Source organism: Monopterus albus, unplaced genomic scaffold (assembly GCF_001952655.1).
Source record: "Monopterus albus unplaced genomic scaffold, M_albus_1.0 scaffold556.1, whole genome shotgun sequence".
Taxonomy (NCBI): Eukaryota; Metazoa; Chordata; class Actinopteri; order Synbranchiformes; family Synbranchidae; genus Monopterus; species Monopterus albus.
This window is the reverse complement of record NW_018128436.1, coordinates 67,428-78,633: the sequence shown is the minus strand read 5'-3', so window position 1 is coordinate 78,633 and position 11,206 is coordinate 67,428. Positions and strand designations below refer to the sequence as shown.

General features: G+C 44.9%; 2 protein-coding genes across 4 annotated transcripts in view; both read right to left on the bottom strand.

The window, feature by feature from the left end:
- LOC109953153 (ribonucleoside-diphosphate reductase subunit M2-like) overlaps nt 1–1,446 on the bottom strand; it is a 7,474-nt gene extending 6,028 nt beyond the window's left edge. The window contains exons 1-2 of one of the 3 annotated variants that reach the window (XM_020588566.1): nt 1,328–1,446; nt 147–508 (exon numbers count right to left, since the gene is read on the bottom strand). In XM_020588566.1, coding sequence (XP_020444222.1) covers nt 147–245 — 99 coding nt within the window. In that variant the 5' untranslated portion in view covers nt 246–508; nt 1,328–1,446. Of the gene's footprint in view, nt 1–146; nt 684–1,327 lie in introns of those variants that run through there. The other 2 variants (XM_020588567.1, XM_020588565.1) reach the window with 2 other exon arrangements.
- A 619-nt stretch (nt 1,447–2,065) lies between these two features.
- LOC109953155 (probable palmitoyltransferase ZDHHC14) lies at nt 2,066–10,769 on the bottom strand. Its single transcript, XM_020588570.1, has 9 exons — nt 10,706–10,769; nt 10,056–10,238; nt 8,784–8,915; nt 7,798–7,935; nt 7,113–7,161; nt 6,078–6,180; nt 5,761–5,870; nt 4,161–4,269; nt 2,066–3,918 (listed from the first exon to the last, which is right to left on the bottom strand). The coding sequence occupies exons 1-9, from the start codon at nt 10,767–10,769 to the stop codon at nt 3,448–3,450; spliced, it is 1,359 nt and encodes a 452-aa protein (XP_020444226.1). The 3' UTR covers nt 2,066–3,447.
- Between the last annotated feature and the right edge of the window lie 437 nt (nt 10,770–11,206).

Sequence of the window (11,206 nt, the reverse complement as noted above, 5' to 3'; positions counted from 1 at the left end):
ATAAGTAAATAGATCAGAAACAAGAGGACTATAACATAAAATAAAGAACATAAGAACAAGAACAACATCAAAGCAGACAAGGTGAACATGAAACATTTAGGCCAGGGGGTGACTTAATGGGTTAAGTTGCTTCAAGAGGTTCTCACCGTGTTTTCTCTGTCCAGTGCCATGTTGCTGATCCGGCTGCTCCTAGCCTGTTCAATCTTCAGGAACAGAGGAGATCGAGGAGAACGAGCAGAATGCATTTCAATCTCCTAAGGGTTCAGACGGATAAATAAAATAAATTAAGTTAAAATGACCAAGCTAAAAAGGAAAGAGAGAAATTAACTAGAACTGCTAGACTACATGCAACAGACATACAAAAGCGGAGAGTGAGGACAGTCGCTATTGTCCACTCGCCTTTTATTGAACTGTTGGCGCTACAACGCAGCCAGCCAATAGAAACGTAGCTCCCAGAAGCGGAAGAGAATGCAGCTAATCAGGACGGAGACATGTGGTCACGTGACACCTGTAGCATTGCGGGAAATTCAAAGGTTTAGAGGTTGGAAATTAAGCGCTTATATATCTAAGTTTGACAAAATGGTCACATATTTGACATATAAAAACTCATCACACTTAGATTTAAAAACAAGGCCATAAAGTTTAGACTGATGGTGAACTCGCCAAACGTTAATCTGATTTGTGTAATAAAATATTAACTTGTAAATAAAGAGAATTTGTTTAAATTAAAATTAAATTGCCCCAGATGACCTACATTTACATGTATACACAACGGTAACATATTTAACAATTACACTCTTTATATTTCATCAAACCGGGCAGGAAAATATGAAGCGATGCTAACCATAAATATCGTTTTATCTTCCTCCTTTGCTCTTATTTCGGTATTTAATGTCCATCTGCCTTTATTAAAGCACTTAAACCGTCAGCATACGTGTGTCACTGTGTTTGCAGTGTTAATATCTGGTTTATGTCCCGCTACCGCGCTTTTTTTATGCTACGGTCATCCAAGGGCGTTGTCAACACAATTTAGCGTAAAAATAATTTTACCAACCATATATCATAATTCTACATTTAAGGATGCTTTGTGGATTTTGATGAATTGGAACAAGGACTAACATCAACGAGGTTTGTCGAAACACCGCCGAAATTGTCAGACAACAAAGAAAGGCATCCCGGTAAATTCACGGATTGTTAGATGTCGTTTCGACATAACAGACGTTGATTTACAGACTGAATGATTCTGGATTTCTGTTTATCATCTGTCTGCTCGGGTTTTAGCCTGTAGAGCAAAGGTTGTAGCTTCATCTTCTTTCTAATATCAGACCTTATTAAATGGCTTTCTTCTGTTTCCCAAATGTTGTTTCCTGGTTGTTCCCGAGGCGACCGTTCTGATTGGCTTCTAGAGAAGCAGCTGTGCGCTAAGTCACAGCTCGTATCGCCACCTGGTGAGCAGGAGGAGTTTATCTGTGGATTCTCATAATCCGCCTATGATTTCATCATAATCCTGTATTGATTTAATAGCTAATCTATAATAGTTAATCTGTTCTTTTTACTATGGGGAAACATTTTACCGTCAGTGTCTTGTATAACATGCACGTCACAAAGAAACCTTGAACCTGTTTAATCCACAAACAAAAACAATCTTCTGTTTAAAAAGTTTCATTGAAATGCACAGCTCTTAATGCAACACATGGACGTGGATGAGAAAGCCTTGGTATAAAACCACAATCTGTGCAGTTTTTTTTTTATTGTAGCTTTTTCCTTCATTGTTATTAAACTGAATAAAGTGAGACACGATTGTCCAAACAGCAGGTCCGTGTCTCCACAGCTGATAGGACAAAGTGTCTTTATTAGATAAATCAACACTGGAGTGAAGGTAACATGATGAACAAATCATTCACACCGTCCTGCAGCAGCCCAGCGTCTCATCACCTGCACGTTAGCTTTAGGACTACAATTCCCAGAAGGCAGTGCTCAGGCGAGTGTATGTCACCTTCGAAAGAAAATATCACTCCAGTGATATCCACAGCTGCGTGGATCTGTGTCTAATTTAGCAGCAGATCTTCAACTAAAACAAGAAATAAGGCATTTAGTGTCTTTAATTAAAGCTCACACCACTGACAGGTGCAGGTTCACCTAATTAAATTTAAGACTTAAAGGCCTTTTTTTAAAATATGACAGGGAATTAAATGTAATACATGAAACACCAGTAGGGACGATGAGGTCTCCAGTCATTTATCAAATGTGTGAATTTACTGACATATCACATTTTCTCCTAGCTTGGTAACATAAACATTGGAAAAACAATGTCACAACAGGTCACCTGAATCGTCCGCTTGATTTGTAAAGAAACAGGTCAGTTGATTTGTCTTTGGTGATGGTTCGACTGCAGCTGAAGGTGGATGCCTGCCTGGCACTGGAGTAGCTGGATTAAATGTCCGTTGTTATTAGAAGGAAAGTGTGAATTATGGAGAGGTAAAAAAAAACAAAAAAACAAGAAGAGCGGGTGGACGTGGACGTAATGTGACTTTGGTCCTGAACATTTAAAAGTGTGAATTATCAAAGTCTGTCAACATCTGTGCCTTCTGAAAACGCCACACACTGTGAAATCCTCCTCACTCAACATGTAGCTTCTGTTCTGGGCCTCTTTGGCGAACACTCATGCTCTTATTCAACATTATCCTCATGCAAACCTGGACGCTGGCGTCTACATACCGTGGTTCAGAACACTCTGGTGTCCATGAGTATTATCATAACTATTTACAAATGGTGTCGACAGAAATAGCTGAAAGCAGAGCTTTCTCATTTACATCTACAGACCACAACATGTCTTGTAAAAGAAATGTTCAAACCTGTGAATTATTTTCAGCTCTTTACAAATGGAATTTGAATGGAAAAGGCACAAAACTGAGTTGGGTTAAAATCACTGTACATGTAAACAGATTGTACTACAGTTTCATTTCTATCGTTCATCTGCTGCAGTTGTGGGGATAAAAAAGTGAAGCAGCATTTTTTACAGCCTTGAACTCCTCTTTAATATTTGAGTGATTATCACTAAGGATGTGTTCATTTTACAGATGTGCAAATCTTTTATGTATTTTTGGTCCCTACTTGACACAAAGAGAAATCAGACTTAGACCTGAGTGAAGTGACTTTAACTGAAATGAACTCCAGAGGGTTTCAAACCCACAAAACTTCATGTATGGCATAAAGAGAGAAATGGGCAGAGACCTCTTGGTCTAATGTAGCTCTGGTTAGAGGTTTTCTGACTAATAGTCATTTTTACACCACATATTTTTGCCCAGTCGGACTAACAAAGACACGAGTCACGTGATTTGCCCTGGAAGGATCAGCTCATGGCACCAGTGAAGTTTCCATCAACATGTTGTAAACGTGCATCTAATCAGGAAGGTGGAAATGTGGTGTGAACGGATCAAACCGAGGTCAGACAGAGCTGAGTTTAACCAGGCCTCTGACTGAGTCCTCGTGCAGAGCATCCTGATGGGTGGGGTCATACAGGGCGGCAGGGGAGGGGATAGGTGGCTGTGGCTGGGGGTGGAGGTGAAGGTGGGCGGGGCAGGGCAGGGGGCCCTGCAGTGTGGCGCCCTGCGGTGTGGCACAGGACGTCTCCTCCGGGCTGACGAAGTGATGGTGGAGATGATGATGGTGGAGGTGGTGTAGGTGGTTGAGGTGGTGGTGGCAGTGGGAGTCGGCGGTGGCGTCCCGCAGGACCAGGACGTCTCCACCACAGGATGGCAGGGATGGCTGGGTGGGGGCCAGGTAGGCGCACGCTCCCCCCAGGGTGGCGGTCTTCCCTGGCAGATGGGCCAGAACCATGGGGTCGCTGTGGAGCAGAGGCGTGGCTGCTGCCTGGAGGACGAACTTGGTGCTCTGGATGCACTGGTCCTGGTCGCACTGAGAGAGGGGGGGGCCAAAGGGTAAGAGTGTGCACGCTAAGTCTGTCCTGCTAATGCAATAAGATGCTCCATGTCCTGTAAAGCACACAGACGTGCAGTGTTTCTGCATTTTAACCTTCACAGAGGACATAAACCCTTTTTGTTACAGAGACCTGGACTTAGTGTGTGTCTCCTCCACGCTCTGGTGACTTTGCTAACCCATCACACATTGTCAGTACTGATTGGTCGACCACCACCTACCATGTGACTGTGGAGCTGAGTGGTGGTGTAGCTGCTGGCACCGGTCTCATTAGACTGGGAGACGGTCTGTGGCGTGTCAGACTGGACCAGGCCTCTCCTGTCAATCAAACTGGGAGACACTGGGAGGAAGCCGGAGTACCCGGAGAGAACCCACGCAAGCAAGGGGGAGAACATGCAAACTCCACACAGAAAGGTCCTAGGTGGGGCCCGAACCCGGAACCGCATCTCGGTCGTTCAAATTCAACCTTTACTGACATGATGCTCTGATAAGAACATATGTATAGATGAAATGAATACAACAAAACAAAAACAGAAGCGATGTACACAGCATGTGACTGACATACAGATCTGGCAGCAAGACTTTCCAGGAGGGCGGTGCTGGGTTTTTGGGAGCAGCTACAGTTAATCAGTTCTTGAAACTGTGCTCTCGGCCTAGATGTGTTAGAGCCCTACAGATATAAAACAAAGGCACTACTAAGTGAGATTTCTCTACAAATTCCAAACACCGCCAGATTTCCAGCTATGTGGGCGACGTCAGGCTAACGCTGTTTTCCTGAAAGGCCCAGTACAACAAGTGGTTTGCAGTAACGATGGCACTGAAGAGGATTTTATAAACACAGCTTAAACTAATCAAAACCTATTCAGGCCAAATCAACGAAGCGGCAGGCTGAATGTACACAGCAATGTCCAAAATCAGTCTGACATAACAGAAGCTTCCAAATCTTGAATTCAGGGATTCACGATTTGAAAGCTTCAGTAAGTCCAAAAGGAACAGAAGTGATGCTAAAGTTTGTTGCTAGTGGTAGTTAAACAGTGAACCCTTTGTTGACCAGGCACTGGTGAGCCACACGGCTGCTCTGGCAGGTTTCCTCCTCAGGAAAACAAACAGCTCCAACATGTTGTTCTGTTGCAGCGTGAGGAGCCGGTGGAGCAGTGTGACCAGAGCAGAGACCAGAGACTGTCCACAGCGACGCTGTTCTCAGCCCGTGGAGCTGGCTGTTGGAAACAGATGGCCTCCCATGTTTCCTCAGGAGGAAACCTGCCCCCCAGTGCAGCAGTGTGGCTCACTGGGGGGGTTAATAGCTGGTGGACTACAGTGGAGGTCTACACATGGACCACCTGTCCCCAGACACACCACAGAGATGTGTGGATGACAACAGTGAAACGTGGCTGATATGAATCTCCAGACCAAGACTCTGCTTTTTGATTAATTTTGCAGCAGGGTCTGCCAACAGCGAGGGCGAGCGGTGGAAGGAAGAGTGTAACCTCCCCAGGGAAGGTTTCAACTGAATGGAAACACAGCATCAAGAGTGAGAGAGATGATGCAAGATGGAAGGGAAAGCTGGAGTGGTGAACTGAAATGTGGATTCAGTCGACCAGTCCCAGCTCTTTTCAGACTGATGTGATATTTTAGAAATGTAGATCTGCAGAGACCAGATGAAGGAACCATGAGGCAGACACAACGGCAGCAAGAACAATAAACATGGAGTTGTGAAATACAAGACATGTTTGTTTTTGAACTCCAGCAACAGTTCGTCCCAGGTTTAGTCCTGTGTGCTGAGTTTGGTCCCGGTGCAGTGCTGCAGAACATGTTACTGACCTGGGAGGCAGTGGTCCACACAGAGCGGCACAGCAGTTGGTCAGGATGTTTCCATAGCTGTAGGGGTTGTAGATGTCCTTCCCTCGCTTGGTGGACCAGGATCCCTTAATCTGAACCAGAACAGACCAGGACCCGATCAGGACAGAAACAGAGAAGACAACTGACCCAGTTAATTAGCACCAATAAATATCATGGTGCCACCTTTTTCTTCTAGTAAATGAAGTAACAGTGACATCAGACTAGTCCTCGTCCTTCTGGGGCCCCCTCTGGGACTTCCTGCTGGTCCACGGACCACAGTGTGGGCCTCGTATACTCACGTCCTCATTGGTGGTCTGGTTGGAGCTGATCAGGTAGGTGTGGAACCCCGACAGGCCAACGATGGACCAGACGGAGAAGAAGCACACCACCACCTCCAGGACGGTGCAGAACAGAGTCAAGGACAAAGTTCACGTCACATTTATCCTCCTGCTGTTTGACGAAATGCAGCTTCTAAAGTTTGCAGGTTGTGAATAAAACCTGCTCTGAGCCTGAAGTGAGATTTAGTCGATCAGTCAACTGAAATAAAATGAATCCTAACAATCAATCATTTTGAAAGTCTGGTTCCACTGTCTGTGTCTTATCTGACATGAAATGGAATATTCTAGGTTTTGGACCAGTGGTCGAACAAAAGCTCTGATTTATTTCCATCACATTTTTGATGGTGTGTGTTTCAGGAGTGAACAGTCAAAACAGCAGAGTGAAGAAGCCGAATGTCAATGTGGCTCTGACAAGGGCAGAGTTTGACCCTAGCAATGCATTATGGGACGTATTTACCTGTGATTGGTTTACCAGAAACACACATACAACCTGCAGACAGTGTATGAGGGGTAAATAGTGCCCATTTCACTTTTCTGTGCAGTGAACTGGACACATGAGCATCTAGAGGCGTTTCTGCAGGTTCACATGGTCAAATTTTAGGTTTTAAAAACACTTTTAATGCCAAATATCATCCAGTTTAATACCCGTTTCATACCAGTGCCATACCAGTGAAAGCCAGTACTTGCTGCTGCATGTAACAGTAACCACTGACATCATTAACTAGTCATGAGACTAATGATTATTTTAAAACTATCAATCTGCCAGTTACTGTTTTGATTAAACAATGAATCTTTCAGTGAAAACGTATCAAAGCTACCATGACAACAGATGTGTGTTGAACCTGAGGTGACGCTAAGATGCAGCAAAGACAAACAGTGTGTCGAGATCAAACCAGCTGCTAAATGTAATCACGGAGGAGTGTGGAATATTTATGTCTATGAGTTACTCAATGAAACTCAAAGTCCTATGAGGTGTCTCTGACAGTGACAGGATATCTGGCCGGACTGTCTCTGAGCGCGCTCAGGAAACCAGTCCGGTTCGTCCCTGCAACACAAACAGAGACAGAGGAGGATCAGTTTATTCACTGGGACTTTTATAGGTAATGAGAAACTACTCTATGCTGTCATGGTCAAAAATACTGGCACCGTTGTGTTACTTTCTTTGACCATACTGTGAAACTGAAACATCTGTAGTTTGACAAAACACACCTGAACAAGCCAAACCGTTCAGTGGACAGATGAGACCGAATCAGGGCTTTCAGGTAAATTGTAAAATACTATGTTGACACAAAAAAGGTCGACAGGAAGAATTTGACAACAGATATATTCTTTAAAGGCTGAGCTACTTGAGGGTGTCGGTAATCCTGTCGGTGCCATTTCTGTTTTCAAAAAGACAAGTTCAGAATCAAGAGCTAAGGTTCTGTACTGTTAGTGAACTGCCTTTATAGATCACTTGGGGATCAGACTGTGCCATCATCAGCCTGAGGATGATGATTCAGACTCTTGGAACTAAAAATGAACATGTCATCATTTGTCACTGTTTCTTATGTTCAATAAATTTAATGATCGATCACAGTCACAGCTGCAGACCTGAAATGCACGAGGTCAAACCAAACTGTGACGTAGAGAGTTTGTACTGAATCACAGTGTGGAGGAGGAGGAGGAGGCAGGTGTTACTCACTGAGGATGATGTGTGTGATGACGAAGGCGAAGATGAAGATGGTGAGGAAGGACAGCGAGAGGATGAACAGGTAGAAGAAGCGGTAGTTCCTCCGTCCGACGCAGTTTCCAACCCAGGGGCAGTGATGGTCGAATCGCTCTGAGTCAGCAAAAGACGGCAGGAGTTTGTCTCGTTACTCAAATCTCCCACAGCAACAACATTCATCTCAAGTCAAAGGGATGAGCTGGTGTTTATGTCGCAGTGCAGCAGCAAACTCAGAAAACATTGACGTGGGACACATTATAGGTGTCGTGAGTTCCATATTAATGTTGTTTAGTTCGTTTTGTTTGGTTTTGTTTTGCTGCTGTGATTGTGTGTCTGATTATGACCTGCCAAGGGACTGCAGACAAAAATGAGCTTTAAGCCAACTCATTTATGTTTAATATTGTACAAATAAAAGTCAGAAAAAACACTGTCCTTACTATAACGAGCTGCATCCGTACCCAGTACATCAGCGCCGCCACAACACCCGTCTTTGTGTTTCAGGTTTTGGTCAAACTGTCAGTGATGTATATTTATTAGTTCTACATGTATTAGTGAGCTCAGAGTTAAAGGTGGGGTTGGACTGGATTCATTATATCAGAGGTGTTCCTAATTTTCTGAACCCCTCGTGTATGTACACAGGGACTAACATATAGAGACGCATCAACGTTGAGGATCTAATTATGTAACATAGGCTCAGTCACAGGGGTCACATACTTCTACTTGTGATACTTTGAGTATCTGATCTTTAAGTACACCTCTGAATGCAGGACTTTTAGTTGGATTGCAGTACTTTATCACAGTTGTATCAGTACTTGTAGTACTTCTTCCACCACTGATATTAACAGCATTAACATGGGGATCTTCCCTAGTATTAAGCTCCACCCTACATGAACATGGTATTAGTACTCGGGGAGTCCAGCGGCGGGGAATACTGCGAACCCTGACGGGCACACAGGACTGACCGACACAGTTGTCACACAGGCTGCAGTGTGACGCTCGGGGCGGCCTGAAGATCTTGCAGGTGAAGCAGTACTTCAGTTTGACGGCCTGTCCATTGATGAGGACCTCTCTGGTGCGAGGAGGAGGTTTGGAGTCTGGACAACAAACAGCAGCAACACAACACACACAGTTCAGCTGGTTCATGCTCACTGCTTGCTCCTTAGCACAAACACAAACAGTAACTAAACCGTCTGTTAAGCCTTAAGAGAATCCACTCTGTGCTACGTGCTGCACATGCACTGCGTCTGTGTGGCTGATTGTGGTTGTTATTTGTTTCTTTGAGGTTTGTGTTTCATTGTAGTTACTGTGATGTGTGTGTATGTTCATCCTGCATCTCCTATTAGTCTTGTTTTAATCACTTTGTGGCTGTTTTGCATTTCTTTGTTGTCATTTCATGTATTTTTAGTCGTTTGACTGACTTGAAATATTGACGCTCATTTAAAACAGAGGCTCTGGACCGGGGCCCTGCTCGAGCCCTCGGCCCCGGGGCCTGTGCCCGGGTCCCATGTACAGGAATCCCCCCATGCCCCCTGGTCCATAAGTCTGTCTGTCTGACAGGAAGTGAGGATGCTGCTTCAAGCTGTGCGTCACAGAATCGACTCTTGAACACAGTAAAAAGTAAGTTCCTGCTCTTGCTGCTCCTCCTCCACATCCAACGAGCCCAGACCAAGGCTGATGCCCACGTTGGTCGTTCTGTAGCTGTGGTGACTGACGGCTCTGTCGCTCTGTAGCTGCCATGAAAATGAATGGACAAACAAAAACTGATGAGAGGTTTCCATAAATAGATCAGAGAGCGTCAAGCACGACGTCCCGTTTCCGTGGGAAGACGGATTCGCCAAGAAACACTCGTGACGGGGAAACTGAACGACGTGTGACTGAACATACACACCTTGGTACAGCTATCTGTGTGAGGACGTTCACTGCCTCCCTTAGAAATGTCCCCACAGTGATGGTATCAAACTAAACCATGTCCTCAGCAACACAGGAAGACATACACACACACACACACACACTGAGTGGAGGAGGAGGTGCAGCTTCCTATAGTGACTCAGTTTCACTAGCGAACACGTTTTTCTGCAGCTGATTCATGTTTTTACCTCTGAGAAGAACAAAACCTGAGCAAACTGAAGCTTCATTCACTTGGTTTCCACCTGCTTTTTCATAAACCTTAAACCTTTGTTTTTTAACAGCAGAGTCCTGAGTTTGTGTGTTTATTTGTGTGTATCCATGGTTACCAATCTGCCTCTCCATGTTGGCGGCCTCGTCCAGCATGGCCCGGGGCAGGATGCCAGGGTCGCTGAAACTCGCCCTGAACAGCATCCCCATGACAAAGACAAGGAGGACGGCACCAACTGCTGGGATGGCCGGGGTCAGGTTGGACGACAGGAAGGGACAGCTGAGGACATGGACAAAATGTACTTAAAGTATCAAAAGTAAAAGTTATGCTAGATATGATGCTTGTGGGGTTATTACTGCTGTGGTTGTGTACGGCTGCACTAATTCTAACTTCTTTATAAAGTGTGGGTAGTTTCCCAAATCATAATCTGTAAGACCTTGTGTACGAGCCCTGTCCTCAGTTTAGTGACAACACTTGGTTTTGGCTAAAGGAACACGTAACTTCCATTTAACAGAGAAATTCAAAATCACCACATGTGAAGCAGCATACTTTTCCCGACACAGAGAACAAATTCATTAGGAGCCAGTAAAAGTAGTGCATTAAAAACTACTATATTTGCCTCTGAGATGTAGTAGAAGTATAAATTTCTAAATGCCCGGAGGCTCCTGCAGCGTCTGATCAGCCGGTTTGACTCCCCGTGTCCAGTCAGAAACACGTAGCACCTGTGTCGAGCACCGGGCTATAAACAGGACCTGTGTGTGACCCCACCGCTTGTCTGCATCTCCACCTGCAGCCGTGTTTCGTGTTCAGCAGCTGCTGTTCGTAGTCCCATGGTCTGGGTTGTGACTTGTTCATGTGGAGCCACGTTGCAACAGACACGGCCCAGGTCCAAAGTGAGGTCTGCTCTCCATGGGTTTCAGTTATAATGAATTAGAACTCTTTGTAACAGTGATCCCAGGTAAATCTGTTCATCTGGTGGACTGTAAACTGTTGACTTTGAGTATTTCTGTTTATACTTCTACTACTCCAGATTCTGTCCTTTTCACTGCACCATATTAGTCTGTGTGTCTCTGGGAGTTTCAAACTGGAAATACAATTTGGGGACCCCTCGAGCTCTTGGGCGCCTGGGCCAGAGCCCTGTCATCCAAACTCTGCTCCAAAGTTTTGAAACTCATTTCTGTTTTTGTGTGACCTGGAGGGCTCCGGCCGGGGTCAAAGGTCACATTGTTATGCAGGGATTTTCCCAGACAGGATTAAATTTGAGTTTAA

What these genes read in the sequence shown, in the direction of transcription:
- LOC109953155 (XM_020588570.1), bottom strand. Translation starts at nt 10,769, where the DNA reads ATGGGACTACGAACAGCAGCTGCTGAACACGAAACACGGCTGCAGGTG. An exon ending in CCTGTGTGACAACTGTGTCG is followed by an intron (nt 7,936 to 8,783) that starts GTCAGTCCTGTG and finishes TTGCTGACTCAG; the next exon opens with AGCGATTCGACCATCACTGC. An exon ending in TGTGGACCACTGCCTCCCAG is followed by an intron (nt 4,270 to 5,760) that starts GTCAGTAACATG and finishes AGTGTCTCCCAG; the next exon opens with TTTGATTGACAGGAGAGGCC.